The 20,193-nt window shown below is 50.6% G+C and overlaps 1 protein-coding gene across 1 annotated transcript in view; it reads right to left on the reverse strand.

Annotated features, from left to right (window-relative positions):
• BTK (Bruton tyrosine kinase) overlaps window positions 1–16,020 on the reverse strand; it is a 16,771-nt gene extending 751 nt beyond the window's left edge. Inside the window, exons 1-17 of the mRNA XM_026652970.2 lie at window positions 15,850–16,020; window positions 14,600–14,698; window positions 13,579–13,647; window positions 12,249–12,330; window positions 9,193–9,321; window positions 8,961–9,025; window positions 8,087–8,268; window positions 7,426–7,488; window positions 6,616–6,670; window positions 5,636–5,718; window positions 5,339–5,466; window positions 4,072–4,146; window positions 3,608–3,779; window positions 3,041–3,257; window positions 1,113–1,177; window positions 606–724; window positions 297–454 (exon numbers count right to left, since the gene is read on the reverse strand). Of these exons, the coding sequence (XP_026508755.1) occupies window positions 297–454; window positions 606–724; window positions 1,113–1,177; window positions 3,041–3,257; window positions 3,608–3,779; window positions 4,072–4,146; window positions 5,339–5,466; window positions 5,636–5,718; window positions 6,616–6,670; window positions 7,426–7,488; window positions 8,087–8,268; window positions 8,961–9,025; window positions 9,193–9,321; window positions 12,249–12,330; window positions 13,579–13,647; window positions 14,600–14,698; window positions 15,850–15,990 (1,902 nt within the window). The 5' untranslated portion in view covers window positions 15,991–16,020. The remainder of the gene's footprint in view (window positions 1–296; window positions 455–605; window positions 725–1,112; window positions 1,178–3,040; window positions 3,258–3,607; window positions 3,780–4,071; window positions 4,147–5,338; window positions 5,467–5,635; window positions 5,719–6,615; window positions 6,671–7,425; window positions 7,489–8,086; window positions 8,269–8,960; window positions 9,026–9,192; window positions 9,322–12,248; window positions 12,331–13,578; window positions 13,648–14,599; window positions 14,699–15,849) is intronic.
• Window positions 16,021–20,193: the final 4,173 nt, after the last annotated feature.

Consider the following 20,193-nt stretch of genomic DNA (forward strand, 5'->3'; position numbering starts at 1 on the left):
TGACCTCTCAAGGTCCCTTCCAGTCCTAGAATCTATGAATCTATGAATACCAGAAGGATTTTGCTGATTTAGCCATGCTGGTAAAAAAAAAATCATACCCCTAACCAAGTCAGCTATACTGTATAAATTATAAGTGTAAAGCAGGCCTGAGATAAAAAGCCTCTCCCCCCATCTCCCCCCGGGACCAGATGGCATTTACTGAGCAATGTTGGGTCCAATGGATGGAATGACTATGGAGACTTGCAGATGGGTTGTGGTAGACACGAAGAATGTGTACTGGTGGGAATAAGACCTACCTCATGCCAGCAGCTGTACATGATGGCATAGATTCTCTCTGAGGCCAGCTGAGGCCGATAGAGACGCAGTCCTTGGGTTACGTGTTCTGTTGTCTCACTGTTGTTAAACCTCTCATAGGGCATCTTTCCCAGGGAGTAAACCTCCCACATCAGAACCCCTGTCAAACAGAAATGCACATGGACAGTTCATGGGGCAGAAAGAATACAGGATCATATCTGAAGCAGTTTCCTAGAGGATCTGATTCTCTCTGACTCCATTCAACCACTCTTTCCTTGTCAGCAACTTGAAATTTTGTCCTCTCAACTTACCAAAAGCCCAGACGTCAGACTTGCTGCTGAACTTGCTGTACAGAAGGACCTCTGGGGGAGACCACCGGACTGGAAATTTGGACCCCATGGAGCTTGTATATTCATCATCTAGGACATACCTGCAGTAGATACACATTTTATGTGACGTTGCTTCACATTTTTTCCCCATTCATTCATTCTTTCATCTAATGAACCTCTCCTGCACCCAGTCAAGCCTGAAAGAAAATGGAGAGACAAGACAGAGACAGAGAGGGAGGAAAATACACATGGATGAGATGAATGGGGTGGAGGAGCAAGTGATAGAGGGGAAGAGACAGGAAGAAGGGAGAAAAAGCTTGGTGAGAGATTTGGATGAAGACAGGTGAATACAGCAGAAATGGGAGAAAAGAAAAACAAGGGTGAGGAGGAGGAGGAGAGTGAGAAAGGGATGAAGAAGATAAAAGAGATGCAGAGAAAAAGTGTGAAAGAGAAAGGAAGAGAGATGCATGTGCATGCATGCAAACTGACCTGGAAAGGCCAAAATCGGATACTTTCACAATTCCTTGGTCATTCACCAAACAGTTGCGAGCAGCCTATAGGCAGAGAGATGGGAAGAGTCATAGTATCAGCATTGAATATGGCATATGAAATACACAAAGCCCTTCCTCGAGGGGGAATCACTGCAGCAGTGACCATCCCCCATACCAAACAATGTGCCTGGCACAGAATGGCTTGCCTTGGTCTCCAGGGGCTCAGAGGAAGGCACTGGTTGCCAAACCACAGCACCATGGCAGCTCATGTCATGGAGGAACATGAACTAAGATTCTCTAGGTCATGTTACTGACACACCAACTATGGGGAGGAGAGGACTGAGCTTAGCAGAAGTTGGTGTTTCACCCAAGACATGTCAGAAAGACTTGGCAGATACAGATACACCACAGCTGACACCATTCCTGCATCGCTACAAGGTAGATCAGGCCAGGTTGGAGATTTTATGAGCAGCATTAACCCTACTCACCATCTTCCCAGGTCCTTTAACTAACTCTCCACCATCAGGATTAGAACTGGAAATTCTGCTTACATGTTACCCAGCTGAATGGTTCATTTTAGCTCTTGTATTAAATTTGCAGCCTTCTGTCCCAAATATCTCTCAAGTGCTGAGGCCCTGACTTTTAAAGCTGTCTTCGGTTTTGCAATGGTAGTTTATGGGATGCCAATAATTTTTCTCATTTTCACACCCACAGGTATTTGCAGGTCTGTTACAATAGAGCTTTAACTACCTGATATGAGGGTCCAATCAGACAGACATCTAGGTGATGTTAACTGCATCGGCAAATTTCAGACGTAAAAAGAGAGTCCTGCTTTTAAAAATGGGGTCCTGAGATTTGGCCTACACTTAAAAGTTAGGTTGACATAGTTAGACATAGTTACATCGGTCCGGGGTGTGAAAAAAACAACCCTGACCTAACTCCCAGTGTAGGCACAACTCTGTTGATGGAAGAAGAATGCTTCCGTTGATGTAGCTAACTTTGGAGAGGTGGTGTCCCTACACTGATATCAAAACCCCTTCTGTCTGGGTAGGATGCATCTATACTAGGGGGTTACGCTGGCATAGCTACGTAGACACAGCCTGAGTCTGTTCTTTTTTCTACGACATTTGACTCAAAGAGAATCCTGCCTGTGTTGCCTAAAGCAATGTCTACCACTGCCTGAGACCAGAGAGATCCTCCAGCCCTACTTATTTGCTGAGAGCACCAGGTGGGCAAAAATGTGGTTGAAAAATCTTGTGCTTTCTTCAGTCTCTCTACTAAACCACAAGAGGAGCAGAGGCTTAGGAGGGCTGGACTGTACATATGGTACACACTACTCATATTCTGGGAGGGAAAGGAGGGTGAGAGAGATGCTTTGCAGAGAGAAGGCTGCATGGCTGCCTCTACATGCTCATGAACAAGATGGACTCAAATCAAACTGGTCAAATCAATGTAAAGGAATATGTAGAACTTGCTTCACTGACTCAGTCCATTAGTTCCTCCAACCCAGGATCCTCTCCAGCAGTAGCTGAACCCTTCAAAGGATGCTAACCCCTTGGCGCTTCCTGGGAGGAAATTCTTGGCTGACCCCTGCAGCAATCTGCTAATTGTCCAGAACATGAGATTTGAAGTTGATTTTCCTCCCCATCTTTAATCTACCTAACTACAACTACAATCAGGCATTGAGTTGTCCAGCCCCAGGATATGACTGTGACCTCCCGCATCAGTGACTCTCACAGGGTCATTACACCCTAAGTGAAGAATCATTTCCTGTTATTTGTTCTCAATTCACCACCCATTAGTTTCACTGAGGAGAACTAGATTTTTTGGTTTGTGTCTGTAAGTTCAGCCAAGGCTTCTTTAAAGACGCCCGGTGACTCTCACAGCACAAGATGTGTCACTCATCATGTTCCTTACGGACCCTACCAGGTCTCGGTGCAGGAACTGCTTGGATTCCAAGTACTCCATGGCCTCACAGACGTCCTTGCACATCTCCAGCAGCTCAGAAGGCTGGAACCGCCCCCGGGTTTCCCGTAGGTAGCTCAGGAGGCAGCCCTTGGCCATGTACTCAGTGATAATAAAGATGGGGCGCTGCTTGGTGCAGACACCATACAGTTGCACCAGCTTCTCGTGTGACAAGTTCCTGCATTGTAGGACAAGAAAGGAAATTAAACTTCAGAAAGCGGCTGGGGAGATGCTAGGAGCATGGAGACCGAGATCCTGGCAAGGGCAAGCATTCCAAAACTGGCATCTGCTGGCAAAATTGTGTGGGGGAAGCTCAGTACTAAATGGAGGTGGGAATGGCAGTGGCCTCTCATCGCAGAACAGGGCGGTTCCTCCAGGGCAGTGTTGGTGTCCATAGGTGGAGCAGTGCAGGGAATGACCAGGAGTGAATGAACCTAGAGGATGAATTCTGAGGATGTAGCAAGGCCAAATGAGACATCTCTGTAGTAAAGATCCCACAGGAGACGAACAGGATTTGTTGCCACTTACATCATGACTTTGGCTTCCTCAATGAACTCATCCTCTGACATGGAGCCCTCTCTGATCATCTTGATGGCCACATCAAACTGGCCTCTCCATTTCCCATGCTTCACCACTCCAAACTGCCCAGTACCCAGCTCCTTCAGGAAAGTCAGGTCTTTCGGGTCAATCTCCCACGACCCTGTAACAAACAGCAGCATGGGCAATGATGTGGAAGTAACTCACCTGGACAAACATATGCATAAGAAGGGATGCTGTCAGGAAAGGTGCAGGTGCACTGATTGCAGGGAGCCCTCGCAGGCACCCCAACCCTTGCCTGTCCTAGAAGGGAAGGAAGCTGGTAGGGGATGTTCTAAGAGCTCTGGCAGGAGAGCAGCAAGTCACTGCAGGGAATGGTGCAGTAGCACTGAAGGCAGACACAAGTGGTAACGGGCAATACCATCACACACATATGGAAGAACAGTGGGCATTACCATAGCCCAGTCCTGCTGTGGAGGGGGCATTCTTTCGTTGTTGAGACACAGGGTATTTCAGTCTGGAGATGAGCCCTGAAACACAGCAAAGGGTTACAGTGAGGTACATCCCTGCTCTATGTACCCCCTGACATTCCAGAAAAGAACATGCAACTCCAGCATCCACCAGAAGACAAGGATATTCTTGCATCAGCACAAACCTACAGTCCTTGCTTTGAATTCCAGCGCTGCCTGTCCTGTTGTGCTTCCTGGGGCCCAGAGTGTGACAGCATTCAGAAACGGGGTGCCACAGGGTGGCTGGCCCCTTTAAGGGCAGTCAGACCAATCTTACTGTCTTTAAGCCAAGTGAGCCCACCTCAGGCCACCTGTAAGCAATTAGCTGCCAACCAATCTCCTGTGCAGTCAATTGACTAGCGAGTCCCTAGGAGTTCAGTTGGAGGGTTGCAGGCTTACAGAGAAGGGCTGCTCCCAAGGAGAGGCACGCCTAGAGACACTAGCAAGGGAAGGTTGCTGCCTACTGAGTTCTCCCACCCTAGGGAAAAGGACTAAGGTAAAAAGAGGCCCCCCACCCGGGGACTGGTTGGATGTCATTGGCTACCGCTGGCCTGACTTGAGGAGCACTGCCCAACAAAGAGGGCAGTGGGTGTCCTGGGCCAAGAGGGAGGAGCCTGACAGGAACTCCTCTCAGCTCTAAGGAGGGCTGGGAAGACCCTGAGACTAAGCAGGAGGTCTTTTGCAGGATTCTCATTACACCAAATAAATCACACTCCAGGAGAAAGGGAATATTGTTTCAAGCTCTGGATGTGAGCGGTTTATTTCTGAATCCGGGGAGAATGCCAGCAGGGTCTTGGTGTGCCACAAGGGGGTGCTCTGGGATGGCACCCTGCCACTGGGAGCGTTCTAGTAGACCAGCCCCTGCATGCTTGTTCTGCGCACAGTAGTGCCACTGAATGCAAAAGTGGAGTTTCATCCTGCCTTTGCTTGGACTGTTTCACCCTCCTCTGAATTGCTAACTCCTCTTTGAGAGGTGGTTTCTTATCATGCCTGTGGGCTTCTGTTCTTCTAGGGACCCCAGCGATAGGGAGGGGGGAAATCATGCCATGAACTGTTTCTCCCTTGGCTCCTGCTGCCAGAGGTCAGCTGGATAGGGGAGCCTTCAGCCCCTTCTGGTCCCATTGCTGGAGAGGGAGATGCAGAGCCTGTGTAGGGTATGGGACGCTGACAGAAGTCTGCTCTGCCCATGTCCTCTTTCCTCTTGCATACTCACCAGCAGAGTTGTGCTGATGGTACATGATGAGCTCCGGGATGGTGTTGAAGAGGTGCTTTTCTGCCAGGTAATACTGATTCTGAGGCGTGGAGCACACCACGTAATGGCGGATGACTCCTTGCAGGTCCCTGTGGAGCCAATCACATTCCGAGTCAGTGACTGCGGGGGGGGTGCCAGCTAGCGAGAGAGGTGGGCCTGGAAAGTGTGCATCAGAGCCGGGGGCAGCAACGGGACAGAAACGAGCCAGCTGCCCATGCTGTGTCTAATGAAAGGAAAACAGCCTTGGATGATGCTTACCCGGAGGACTTGGCAAACACAGAGACTGTGTATTTTCCTGTCTTGCTGGTGGAATCTCGGACAATGTAGCCTCCTTCTTTCCCCTGAAACACAGAGAGAGGGGATTCAGCATGGAGGACAGGGATGGATGTCTGTGAGGAGACAAGGGATGGAACCAGAGACTTCACTCCCCTCCCCCTCCGCCCCCCCCCCACACACTCTCGTACTCATTCCATGGGGGAATGGGCAGGCAAAGGTTAAAGTGAACTGGGTTCTGAGGAGCTAGCTCACCGGAACGGGGTGAAAAGAGAGCAGCGTCTCCACAATCAAATGGGGAGCCCAGCACAGGCTCTCCCTCGCCCTCAGGCTGGAGTAGATCCCTTGGGTTCATTTTGCTTTGTCTTCTGACTGGATTCTTGGCCTTGGCCGTCCCACCCTGGGCTGGGCTGGGGCTAGTGGACTCTGCAGTGCAGCCCTCTGGGACCATCCATCTCTGCCTGATTGGCAAAGCCATTCCACAGCAGGATCTACTCTGCCTCCTAGTGTTAGGAACATACCCCTGCCTAGCTCAAAGGAGGCAGCAGCTTTATAGTCTATGCACGTGCCAGATCCTCGACTGCTGTAAAATGACACAACCCCACAGACTTCCATGGAGCTACCGTGATCAACACCAGCTGGGGATCTGGCCCAGCCTCAAGATAATGTTAATTCCTATTGAAATGGCATCACTAGCCAAGCCAGTGCCAGCACTTCTCTGATCCTTTCAGCTGGGATGACAGTGAGGCTCCACTGCTTCTAGCAGAACACGACAGCTTTGCTGTGACCTGCTGGGGTTCAGAGGGCAAGACCCAGAGCAGAGAGAACATGCTGTGGAGGTGACGCATGGCTTTCCTTGCTGGAGTGAATTGGATCTGGGCTCTGAGAAGAGCCCAGCAAGGACTGCAGTGGAGAAAGGCTCTCAGCAGAGCTAGGTCGCTTATTTTCACTGATGTCTCAGTCACCTCTTGCTTCAACAGTTGCTCGGCTTGGCTCCGGGTTATGTTTTTTGAATACCACCTGGAACAAGAGAACATGGCCATGATCAGGGAGAGGCCCCTGGACAGGAAGCACGGTGGGGGTGGACACACAGCTCACTGGTGACACAGAGGTAGGGTGACCATACGTCCTGTTTTGGCCGGGACAGTCCCCTTTTTCAGCTCTGTCTCGGCCATCCCTACTTTTTCACCAAAACTGCACATTTGTCCTGGCTGCAAGGCAGAGCAGGAGAGCAGCAGCTGCTGTCTGGGGGGGTCAGCTGAAGGCAGCAGTGCCCACCAGCAGGAGAGCAGAGAAATTTGCTGCTGGCAGGCAGCGCTGCCTTCAGAGCTGACCACCCGCGTGGTGTGGAGCTCAGGAGGTCAGCCCCAGCCGCGGGCGGTGTGAGGAGGGTGGGTCTTGCGAGCCCTGTGCGAGGGGAGGGGACGGAGAGGGAAGTGCTCAGGTGAGCCCCAGGCTGTCCTGTTTTTACTTTAAGAAATATGGTCACCCTATGCAGAGGGCCTGGTTGTGCGAGAGGCAGTCACCGTTCTCCAGCCCCATGTTCCAGTGCTGTATCCTCAAGCAGTCCTGTGACAAAAGCACAGTAGGTATGAAAGGCTCTGGGGCTCTGTGTGGGGCAGAGGGTATGGGAGCAGCAGAGCCAGTGCCCCCCCCTCCGCCCCCTCTCTGGGGCAGAGGGGGCTCTGATGTTAAAAGCTGAACTCTACTATTTAATAAAGAGAGGTCCAATGAAGCCCAAATCCCCAGCTGGCCCCACGGCTTCTCATACTCACTCAAAAATCTCCAGGGAATTCTTGGCTTCGGTGACGTAGTTATTGGGAATGTAACCTTGCCTCCTACAGGAGAAGAGAGAACCCATCAGCCTCTCCTTAGGGAGCGCAGGGAGACCCAGGATTCCTGGTGGAAAATGGCCACAGAGAGACTAAAGCCCACTGGGGCCAAAGAGTGTCTCTCCATGGACTCCAGTGGGCTTTGGATCAGGTCGGTACCAAGGGCATGCACAGCCAGTCCGTTGCAGTCCTCCTCCTTCCTCTGAACCAAGTGAATGAGCTGCCTCTCCCTCCCTGATGCTGGCACAGACTGTTAGCCTGCGCCATGGAGCTGCAGCAGGCCTGGGGTGACCCCACCCAGAGGGGGCTGTCCCCAGCACAGACTCTGCCAGCATGTGTCTGCAGGGCGCAGAGGCTGCCTACATTTAGTTTTCATTGAGCAGGATGCTGGGAGAGGGGACAGATCCCCATTGGCTCCTGCACCATTCTGAGGGAGGCACCACCACGTGTGGGGGATGTAGTTGCGTGCAGGGGTACGTGGGCGTGCATATGCTCTGGAGGTGCCCTCAGGAGGGGGCTAAGTGTGTGCAGGATCGTGAGTGTACAGGGTGACGTGTGGCTGAGCTAGGTCCCTCCCCCACACTATCCACGCCGGGGCTCTTACCCATTCTTGTCCCGAGCTCTCCACCAGGGCAGGTTGCTCTCCTCCAGGACGAAGTACTCCTCTCCCTTCTGCAGCTGCAAGTCCTGGGCGTTCATCGGCTGGTAGTCGTACAGTGCCACCACCCTCTTCAGCTCACTCGCAGTGCTGGAAGATGGCTCGGGAGGCAATGGCTTCATCATCATCTTTCCAGGGTGTGGGGAAGCACAGAACACAGTGAGGGCCCAGTGTCCCGCCCCTCACCGCATGCAGTACAGAGCGCAGTTTTAGGGTTGGGTCCCTGAGCGTGCTACCCCGGGCCTGGCACTGCCTTCGTCTCATCTCAGCTCCCCCTGCATGTTTCTCCAGTGCACTCACCTGCACCCAGGAACGGGTTAAACCAGCATGTCCCCTCTTGGGGTCTTGTTCATCGAGTCCTTACAAAATATGTACAGTTCCTCTGGCCTGTCCAAGCTCTAAGCCTTCCTTCGCTCAGGGCTTCAGCTCTCCCCAGGGTCCCAGTTCCCTCTCAGCAGGGGGGGTCTTGCCAATCCCACTCTGGCCCCAGGTGCAACCTTCCCCCAGGCCTTTTCCTTGCCCCCCTAGGCTCAAACTCCTCCCCTTGCCACACGGGCTCCACAGCCCTCCTCCTTGGGGTTCTGCTTGAGCACTCTTAGTCTTCCCTAGCCTGCCAGCATCAGGAGCCTGGAACAGGAGAGCCTTCCTGCTGGCCTCTCTCTCTCTTCCTAATGCTCAGCAGGCTGGCACACCTGGTGATCCTGGAACCACCTGTTCTGAAATGCCTTAGAAAAGGCATGGCTGGCCCCAGTCCCCCACTGCTCTCCAAGGGGACAGACCACCCTGTGACTAGTACTGATCCCAGCCACTCCTCTCCTACCTGATCCTCCTCAGGGGTCGGGGGAAGAGGCTTCTTTGTCTTGCGATGAGACCCGGTCTTTAAACCTTTAAGATAAGAAACAAAGCAAAAGAAGCTGAAAAACTCATCAGGGTCAGTGGCTGGTGAGACACTCGGAAGGTGACCCGGACCTGCCTTCCAGAGACAGGGCGAGGAACCGAAGCACAGAGAAGGGGAATGGAGGATGGGCTGGGGGTGCAAGGTGGTGTCTTACTTCCATTCCTGCTCTCCAGGACCTGGCAACCCATTGCGTTTTTGGCTGTCTGAGAGCAGCATAGGTACTGGCCGTCAATCCAGAAGCAGGGGTGGTATTTCTGCACCAGGTCATTGTTGTAACGGATCACTGCAGCAGGAGAGAAAGCCTGTTTGTACAATGGGCATTGCCTCCTCCACAAGGGATAAGAGCTTCACCTACTAGGTGCTCCCAGAATACAAATTAATAAACAATCAGACGAAAAGGATGGGAGGCTCCTTAGTAACTCACGTCAGCTCTTCACTCAATGGCCCCCTTTTGAATCACAGTCGCACCTACCTATTTTTTTTCTATCTAGGCCTTACTCTCACACTCAGTACTGGGACATCTGAGGGTCCTGGCGAGCCAAATCCCAGTTCCCCCAAACTCTCAGTTATCCAAAGGCTGGATCTGTCCCCCAGGGTTTGACCGAAGCTGCAGAGCTCCTACACAGAGCTGCAGAGCCTCTGAGAAATCAGCTGGCTTTTTATCACCAGGGGACCCCGAACACAGACATCAAAGCCTGCTGGCCCGATAACCCAATCCCCCATTACCTGAAACCTTCAGCTCTCCCCCAGGACTTCAGGCAATGGGGATTGGCCTGTCTAGTGTTCAGTCATTCTTCTCCTTTGGGTGCCTTTTCCCTCTGACTGGCTTAGAGAGGGGTGAGACAGGCCTGTTCTCCAGCAGGATGTACCTTGGCCTGCTGAGGTTTGGCAAGTCCTGGCTTTCCAATGGTCCTGAAATCAGAGATTCCAGTGGACAAGCCAGGACCAGACAAAGGGGAGTGTGAGAAGGTTTTAGGACAGCTCTGAGACCATAGCACCTTGTACCCCCCAGTGTGCTTGGGGAGTTGGTGGTGGATCTGAGTGAGTTGAGTTACTGGCAACGCTAGTGATACTTCAGTAACTGTGCTGGAAAGACAAGAGGGGGGAAGACATTAAAAACCATGTGCTCAGCCCCAGTAAGACTACTTTGCATTGCCCCAGGAATAGAAACCAGACAGCTGGCTTCATTGTCCAGCTGTGGACTCTCCTTGTGCAGAAGAATCCTGCAGGGGAGTGAAGCCAGCACAGCGCTGTCCTCAAAGCCCCTAGCTTGGGGGGATGCCTGAGAGAAATGAGTGTGGCTGGAACGCCCTTGCACTCCTGCAATCCCAGGCTGCTAGGACAACTCCTTTGGGGCTGTCACAGTCAGCACAGTTCAGGGCAGCCCTGAGGCTGCTCTATGATGTTCCTCAGTACCAGGCCTGTGTCCAGTGACCGGAGGGTCAGGGAACCATAAAAGGCATGCCCATGCTGCAATTAAACATCCGCTGTTGGCCCATGTCAGCTGAGATGGGCTTATGGGGCTCAGGCTACGGGGCTGTTTAACTGTGGCGTAGATGTTTTGTCTCGGGATGGAAAAGGGTCCCAGAGTGCAGGCTCCAGCCCAAATGTCTACAGTGCATTAAACAGCCCCCTAGCTGACACGGGCAGCCACGGGTATTTAACTGTAGTGCTCACACACTTACAGCCATGTTTGTGGCTCCCCTTCCCTGAATGGTTCCAGATGCCAAATGGCCAGGCCTGAGGTTCTGGCCCCAGGCGTCCAAGCAGCAAGAGGCTGGGCTAGGGTGATGCCCATGCATTAAAATAGAAATGCACAAACAGGCTGGGAAGTTTCAGCGTTTTGCTCTGATGAGCCAAACACCCCAAGGACATGATTATGCAGCACAGCCTGTGAGCAACTCCCCCTGGAGTCAATGAGAGCAGCTTGTAGCCAGCTGCTGCACAATCGCACTGTGGGCCTGACTCTGTGTAATTACATCCTGCCTCTGGCAAACCCCTTCCTCCTTTAGCCCAGAGCAAGGGAGAGAAGGGGGCCCCTAACTCAAACTTTGTAAAGCCATCACTCTCCTTGCACAGCTCCTTGCAACTGTACTGGCCTGTTGCCTTTCCAAAGAACTGCTGTGTGGAAAGCGACTATGGATGGTTAATTCTGAAAGCTGCCTCTTTTCTCCCAAATGGGCCCACTCCAGCCCTGCAGCTGGAAACTCCCGTGAGCTGAGGAAGATCAGCTCTGGATCTGGAGACACACCCAGGGCAAAGGAGGCTGCTACACTCTGTGTGGTGGCACTGGAAATGTTAATTGTACTCCCTCCTTGTGCGGGTCTCACTTTGCCTGCCTGTTCGGGAGCCTCTCCTGATTCAGAGATCCCCCAGGACCAGGTACTAAAGCAGCTGTTCTGTCCTTGTTACTAGGCATCAGATGCACTGATATCCCCACACGCAAGGTTCCATGACTGTCATGGCAAACTGTCACAGGTGGTTCTCCAGCACTACACTGCAGCACAGCACCACCCCTCACTGGAGAGACACTCCCTCCTCTCCCAGGAGCCAGAACCGGCTAGTCCACATGTTCTCTAGCAGCAGCCCTGGGTTCATGTCAGTGTGTGGCACTTGATGGGCAACCAGAGCTCTGTTATTCTGGGCTGAGTTTGGCCTCTGAAGGCAGCGGCTGATGAGGAGTGACATTAAGCGCTGCAGGGTGGAGAGCTGAAGGCACAGCCGATGCAGGGGTATGGTTAATGGGGAGACCAGGGCACACTGCCAGACAGAGTGGAAGTAAGTGGCAGGATCCAGGCAGAATAGTGTGAACACAGCACTGTCACCCAGCTGAAGAGCTGATCTGAGCTACAGGCTTTGCTAAATGCCTGCTGTTTAAGAAGATGGGGTTTGTCATGCAATAACTGACTTCCCCGTTATCAGACTGACATCCTTCCGGCTTGCATGTGTGAACTTCCCTGTGTCATTTCAGACAGCTAATCTCCCCCCTCACACACAAGCCCACCCACACACACAGCTCCATCAGATTTCAGCTGCCCACAAGTGTTACAGCCTCGCTACACTGCGTCATTGCAATATGGTCCCGTCTCAAATGAAATTATGATGATTCTAGCCCAAAGCTGATGTCATTGCCCGGTGCGGAATACAGACACCTGCCTTGCCCCGTGCAAGATTTTTAAAAAAGTTTCATTGTAAAAGCCAGAGACTCACCGTTCTTCAGCTGGTGAATCCAGCGTTTGCGTAACTCCTCTGTCGGGGAGAAGACGTAGAGGGGTCCTTCATCATACACCACCTGTGGGACAAACAGGCTTATGCTCTCCAGAGCAGCCAGGGGAGAAGGTGGGGTCTGAGGCCTTTAACCTTTTGCTGCAGAGCATAACCCCTTTAATTTTGTTCTGGCCCCTTTGCTGTGCTTATGAGACTGTGACCAGGAGGTTATAAATAAGCCCCCTCCCCCAAGACTTTCCACTTCCTCCTTTGACTTTCAATATGTCAGGGGCTGCTTTGTTCACCAAACGGGACTCAGACAAGCAGAGAATGGGCAGGGAGTTTATGGGGCCCAGTTGCAGATTATGACTGGATCAGAGATGGGCTAAGGAGGGGAGATTCATACGGAATTCAGTCCACAAAGAGCAAAATGTCTTTAAGTCTCCAGAACTAGAATCCAGAAAACTGTGTCCGTTTGTAGCTAACCAGCTAACCAAGATATTGGAGATGGGCCTGAATCAAATCCGCAGATCTGAACACCCCCAGATCCAAACTCTGCAGCAGACCCCAGGTTCTCTTGTGGGTAGAACCAAAACCCTGGATCTGAAATTTGGGGAAAGTTTGGATCTGGATTCAAATGGTGCACCTTAGGCCCAGATATTCACCCTGGCTCAGACACCAATGTACCTACCACATTACAGCCAGCACAGTAAAACGGTGAGAAAGTTACTGTATAAGCAACACTATATAATAGAAACAAAGGCTATGTCCACACTATGAGCTGGGGTGTACGAGCTCGTTGAGCTAGAGTGAGTATAAATAGCGTTGCCGCAGTAGCACAGGTGGCAGCAGGCTGAGCTGTGCCAAGTACATACCCACCGGTTTCACATCAACATCTAGTTTTTATTTGGTCCCCGCAGTGTCTGAGCACCTCCCAGTCCCTTACTGTATTTACCCTCACAACACCCCTGTGAGGTAGGGCAGTCCCATTATCCCCATTGTACAAATGTGAAGTTGAGGGACTAAGGGCTTGTCTACACTTGACAGTTAATTCAGATTAAGGTTGGGTGCGAATGCAAAGCATAATAGCTATCCCAGATTAGCACCCAGTGTGGGCACTCTGATTCTGGAGTAAGAGTGCAGTGTTCCTGGTTAGCTTACCCCACTTTCAAAGTGGATTAAGCACAGCACCCTGCATGTGATCCTAGTACAGCAAAGCATAGGAACACCAGCCCTACCCTCCACCCCATCCCTGCTGCCTTCTCCTCATGCAAAGCAAGCCTGAGCTCATTGCAGCCAGCCCCAGTGGGAGCTGAGGGGAAGAGTGACTCACCTGGAAGGGGTATGGGAACCGCTCTATGATCGAGATCTGCTCCATCTCATTGTAATCCTCCCCCTTTCTCTGCAAGAGACAGACAGAGAAGGTGGATTTATAGTCTGGAGCATCGCTACCAGTGCCTGCAGTACCCAAGTACCAGCCCCTTAGCGTGGATGTGCACAGTGTCCTGTTGGCTCCACAGATCAGTGCTGTACAATGAATTTGCTGTGTGCTCTATGGCTCTGGATATCAGCGCTTTGTAATACGGGCAGCTCCCCGGTCTTTGGGGATTTGGGATCTTAATCTGCTACAGCCTTTCGCCACCCTCTGGCATGTCAGAGCACACAGAGCCGCATCCATTCTGCAGCCTGCCCATTGCCCGGGCAACAAGGGATCTCAGAACGAGGCCTTTGGGCCAGTATGGAAGCTAACAGTAGACAGACAAACCCAAAGCCTGCTCCCCTGCCTCTGCTACTCCAGGCATCAGGGCTGGAAGAGGCCCATGAGATTGGGAAAGCAGCCAGCAGTTACCCCCTACACCAGTACTTGCTTCTGGCGTATGCTCTACCTAACATGCCATCTGGCATGACAGAGCAACAGGGTTAACAGCCATGCAGTGGGGGCCAGTGTGCCCAGATGACTAGAGTGCAACTTCCAAATGCCCATCTGGAAATGGAGTGGGAAGCTCCCCCATTCCCAGAGGATTGAATCAGGGAACCCCCCCACCAATGCCCCAAGGGGACTGGAAAAGTCCTTGCCCCCTATTTCCTTAGGGGCCTGCAGCCAGAAGCCCCCACCTTAATTCCCCAGAGGAACTGCAGCCAGTTCTTGGGGGGCTGGCATAGGACTTGACTCCCTTTCCAGGAAGAACTGGGGCAGGAATCTCCCCACAGGGGCTGGGCACACCCTGCAGGTATGGTGGGGAGAAGGGCTGCCGTTGGCCTGTGTTCCTGTCAGGGACAGCTGGGCTGGGAGGAAGCGCTGGGGATGGGAGGAGGGGGGCAATGTCAGCAATGGGGACATGTTCCTTTCTTACCGGCACCTGCCGCTCCTGGGGAGGATTATTCTCTGGAACCACCGTCTCCACACAGGTGATTTTCTCAATGTCCACAGACCCCTTCTTACTGCCTCGTCGCTGCAAGAGAGAACAAGGGAGAGGAATTGGGGGGAAGGGGAGGGAGATGAGACCCCCACGATTCAGACCCCCAGAATTCAGCACAGACACTGCCCCCAGACACCTACACGTAACTCCCACTGACTTCAGCATCCGAGGGCAGGATTTAGCCCAGAGCCTGATACTCCTCTCCAGCGGTTCCTGGAGCCATCACAAGGTACCAGCAGGTTCCCCTGGAGATCCTGGGATGTTGGGCTCTGAGCCGTATTGGCAGTCTCCTGAGAAACTGCTCTAGGAATAAATGCCTGGCAGGGCACATGCTCTTTTACCCTGGTGAGCAGGGAAGGCAGCTGTCAGCTCCTAGACTCTGTTGCAACCCCATGGCACTACAGAGGGATGTGAGCTGCAAAGTTTGGGTGTGGATCAGCATCTGGGATCCAAGCTTCCCCAGTTTAGGAGGAGGAGGAGGAGGGGGAGGAGGAGGAGAGGGGAGGGGGGTTCCCATTATACAGAGAGAAAGGGGCCAGCCACTAAGCTTGGAGTCTGATCTGCACCCAAGCTGGCTGCAGGGTTAATCTCTAGGCACCAGCCTGGACTGTTACCCCAGTCTCCGTCTCTGCGTGAACAGGATGTACTGACACACAGTGCACAGTGACTACGTCAAACCTCAGACCCATACATTTCCCTTCCCCCTCACCTCTATCCCCCCGAGCACCCTCCGCACTCCTGGCCTGCTGCCACTGGGAGTCATTGCTTGACCCAGGGAAAGAGTGTTTCTGTGGCTACATCTACACTACAGGGGGGAGTCGATTTAAGATACGCAAATTCAGCTACGTGAATAGCGTAGCTGAATTCGACGTATCACAGCCGACTTACCTCGTTGTGAGGACGGCGGCAAAATCGACTTCTGCGGCTTTTTGTCGGCGGCGCTTACTACCACCTCCCCTGGTGGAGTTAGAGCGCCGATTCGGGGATCGATTGTCGCGTCCCGACGGGACGCGATAAATCGATCCCCGAGAGGTCGATTTCTACCCGCCGATTCAGGCGGGTAGTATAGACCAGACCTTAGTCTTCCAGCAGGGGATCAGACCCTGGTGGGGCTAACTCTTTTGCAGAGCCTCCCTTGCCCCATTAGCAATGTCCCCTGCTTTGCTCTAGGCCCTTGGACTCACCCCACGCTCAAAGTCATACTCGTAGTAGGAGAGCTTGCTTTCCGTCAGGAGGAAGAGACGCTTCTTGAAGTTGAGAGGAGAAGTTTTCTTCTTCTGCTGTGAGCGCTTCAGGAAGATGCTTTCCAGGATAGTGGAGGCCATGTCTTTCTCCTCCTCCTCTTCTTCCTCCGCACCACGCTCGCTGGGCTGACGCTGCCAAAGCAAAGCAAAGACCGGCCAGTCAGTGAGCATCCCACCAGATACTGCCAGATCATCATGCAGAGTTCTAGACCTTTGCCCACAGTCCAGTCCCACAATTGTCATTGAAGTCAATGGGACATTGTGGATGCTGGTGCTCCGTCAGCTCACACTGTCACCTGGGGAAGGCAGAGAGAGATCCCAGACTGGCATCTTGCACCAACTTGGACTGGGATCTAAGCGAGCTGAAGATGTCAATAGCTGGATACATGGTCACAAAGACGCAAAGGGAAGGGGGAGTAATTTACATACTTGATCTTTATCTTTCAGTTCCCTGTTTTACCGTTGAATTATTATTTTTTTTATTGCTGAGTCCCAAGAATGACCAAGAAAGATATGATGGTATCTAAGCAGGTTTCAGCTACGGTCATATCCCTAATGCTGATGCTGGGAACATCTCCCATCTGAAATCAGCCAATGGAGACATAGCTGACTCTTATCAGTGACATACAAGAAACCTCAAAAAGTGTGTGTGTATGTGCGTGAGTGAATGTTGGCAGGGGGGGATTCATTTGTACTGTTTCTTCATGATTCAAATGTGGGTGATATTTCTGGAGAGTTACATGGCTGATTGCCATGGGATGATATCTTAGAGGTTTGCAGCTAGCATCTGGCTCCTGAACAGAGGCCATAAAGCTACCCTAACTGAGTAGCTTCATCCCATCCTCCCCAACTATCCTCAGTATAGGAGATGCCGTAGGCATGTGCCTGGGGGAGTGGGCAAGGCTGGAGCACTCTGCTGCTTCCAGTTGACCTAACTTGTGATCTGTTACCAGCTGGGAGTTAGAACAGCCCCGAGGCTGCTGTAATTTACAACAGACCTGGTCCCTGACAGCCCTGGGGCCTGGAGGAATGCAGAAGTGATTGTCCGTTGGCCCTGGCCCCCTTATGAGGGAAGAGGTTAGTGCAGCTGTGTGACTCGGTCAGATGCCTCCCAACTGGGCTTAAAAGAGGGCAGCCGGGCCCTAGGGAAGGAGACAGGAAGAGCTAGAGTGAGCGGCCTGTGAAGGAGGCAGGAAGTAGTAGGGGAGAACTGCCAGACACAGAGAGGAGCAGTGGCAAGTGTTACTGGGAGAGAGCTACAGGAGACCTGGGAGACAGAGCTACAGGTGAGGCGAGCCGGCCCAGGGAGCTGTGGAGGAGGACTGGCCCAGATTCTTCCTGCAGAGGCCCCTGGGCAGAGCTTGGTCAGGGCAAGCTGATCCCAAATTGAGAGGTTTGATGCTGGAGGGCAGATCCCAGGAGAAGGGGAGAGAAGTAGAGAGATCTGAGTGGAGCCCTGGAGGGAGCTCTCTTGTGGGAGAATAGACTTGGCTGTGATAGCAGAGTCATGGGACAGAATGACCTGATGGCCTGGCGAGTGGGACCCTGGAACAAGGGCAAAGGAACTGGGAACAGACTGGACTCTCAGGTGGGTGACCTGGAAGTGATGACCCTGGAAGGGGGAATGGGAAAACTGCTGTGTTTGTACCTGCTGTGCTTTGGGGTTTGGGGAGAATGGTTTTGTCAGGATTACTGTACATGCATACATTATGCCCAGAAACTGGCCTTTGAATTGGACATTGAGAGAGACGATATTCCTAGCTATGGGCAAATGGAAGGGAAACTGAGGCAGGTGTACTGGCTGTGTGCAGGCTTATGAAGCCACCATTAGTGCAGGCCCTTTTCTGACCACAGCTTAGCTGGATCTGAGGCTCAGAACTTTGGTTCAAATAAGCATCCGAAGCACCTTACGTTGCGTCATCCACTCCATCCATCCACAACAGCAGCAGAGCAATTCTCTTTAGTGTCCTGGTGAACAGATCCAGGTAGAAATGGGCCCAAATCAAAGCTCTAGATTCAAACCTCTTGCTGCATTTGTAAGTACTGGAAATCCAAACATGGACCTGAACTTTGCAGCATGCATCCAGGGGCTCTCCCTGGCGATACACATTAATCGTGTGCTCATGGGTTTGCAAATCATGCTCTACATGGTCATATTTTGGAAATAAAACTATATAACTACTAGGGCTGTCAAGCGATTAAAAAAATTAATTGCAGTTAATCGCACTATTAAACAATAATAGAATACCATTTATTTAAATATTTTTGGATGTTTTCTACATTTTCAAATATATTGGTTTCAATTATAACACAGAATACAAAGTGTACAGTGCTCACTTTATATTTATTTTTGATTACAAGTACTTGCACTGTAAAAAAACAAAAGAAATAGTATTTTTCAATTCACCTAATACAAGTATTGTAGTGCAATCTCTTTATCATGAAAGTTGAATTTACAAATGTAGAATTATGTACAAAAAATAACTGCATCCAAAAATAAAACAATGTAAAGCTTTAGAGCCTGTAAGTCCGCTCAGTCCTACTTCTTGTTCAGCCAATCGCTCAGACAAACAAGTTTGTTTACATTTGCAGGAGATAATGCTGCCCTCTTCTTGTTTACAATGTCACCTGAAAGTGAGAACAGGCGTTCACATGGCACTGTTGTAGCTGGCATCGCAAGATATTTACGTGCCGGATACGCTAAAGATTCATATGTCCCTTCATGCTTCAACCATCATTCCAGAATATATGCGTCCATGCTGATGACAGGTTCTGCTTGATAAGGATCCAAAGTAGAGCGGACCGATGCATGTTCATTTTCATCATCTGAGTCAGATGCCACCAGCAGAAGGTTGATTTTCTTTTTTGGTGGTTTGGGTTCTGTAGTTTCCTCATCAGAGTGTTGCTCTTTTAAGACTTTTGAAAGCATGCTCCACACCTCGTCGCTCTCAGATTTTGGAAGGCACTTCAGATTCCTAAACCTTGGGTCGAGTGCTGTAGCTATCTTTCGAAATCTCACATTGGTACCTTCTTTGCGTTTTGTCAGATCTGCAGTGAAAGTGTTCTTAAAATGAACAATATGTGCTGAGTCATCATTTGAGACTGCTATAACATGAAATATATGGCAGAATGGGGGTAAAACAGCGCATTATTTTTTTAACGAGCGTCGTCAGCATGGAAGCATGTCCTCTGGAATGGTGGCCGAAGCATGAAGGGGCAGATGAATGTTTAGCATATCTGGCACGTAAATACCTTACAATGCTGTTTTACAAAGTGCCATGCAAATGCCTGTTCTCACTTTCTGATGACATTGTAAATAAGAAGAGGGCAGCATTATCTCATGTAACTGTAAACAAACTTGTTTGTCTTAGTGATTGGCTGAATAAGAAGTAGGACTGAGTGGACTTGTAGGCTCTGAAGTTTTACATTGTTTTGGTTTTGAGTGCAGTTATGTAACAAAAATAATCTACACTTGTAAATTGCACTTTCACCACACCAAGATTGCATTACAGTACTTGTATGAAGTGAATTGAAAAATACTATTTCTTTTGTTTATCTTTCACAGTGCAAATATTTGTAATCAAGAATAATATACACTTTGATTTCAATTACAACACAGAATACAATATATATGAAAATGTAGAAAAATATCCAAAATATTTAATAAATTTCAGTTGGTATTCTATTGTTTAACAGTGCAGTTAAAACTGCAATTAATCGTGATTAATTTTTTTATCGTGATTAACTCAAAAAAATTAATCGCGTGAGTTAACTGCGATTAATCGACAGCCCTAATAACTACATACTTCCCACATATGGAATAGTTTGCAGCCTAGAAGCTCTAATATTTGAGTGACTTTTACCCTAATATGGAAGGCTCCCAAAATGACCCCAAAATCTGGCTAAGTCTAGCTGACGGCCTGGACAGTCACATATGGAAATCTCAGTTAGTTACTCTAAAATGCTGCTTGGCTATGCCCATTTCAACATGCCCAAGACTTAGCCAGTTTAACATCATTAGCACTGGATGCCTGTGAGTCACATGTGATGTCCATTTCACTTGATGTTAAAATCACTTCTGTTTTCCCTCTTGCAGAATGCTCCTAACTAACGATAGCATGAGGATGCTCTAAATAATCCTTTTTTAAAAAAAGGATACAGCTTTATTTTGTCTAATGCCTTTCCTGGGGTGCAAACTGTATCCCAGAGCGCTTTGCAGGGCTCAGTAATTACAGAGATACATAATAATGAAAGGAGAGATGCTAACGGCAAGGGAGAAAAGCT

This window comes from Terrapene carolina, unplaced genomic scaffold (assembly GCF_002925995.2).
Source record: "Terrapene carolina triunguis isolate 2854851 unplaced genomic scaffold, T_m_triunguis-2.0 Scaffold131, whole genome shotgun sequence".
Lineage (NCBI taxonomy): Eukaryota > Metazoa > Chordata > Testudines > Emydidae > Terrapene > Terrapene triunguis.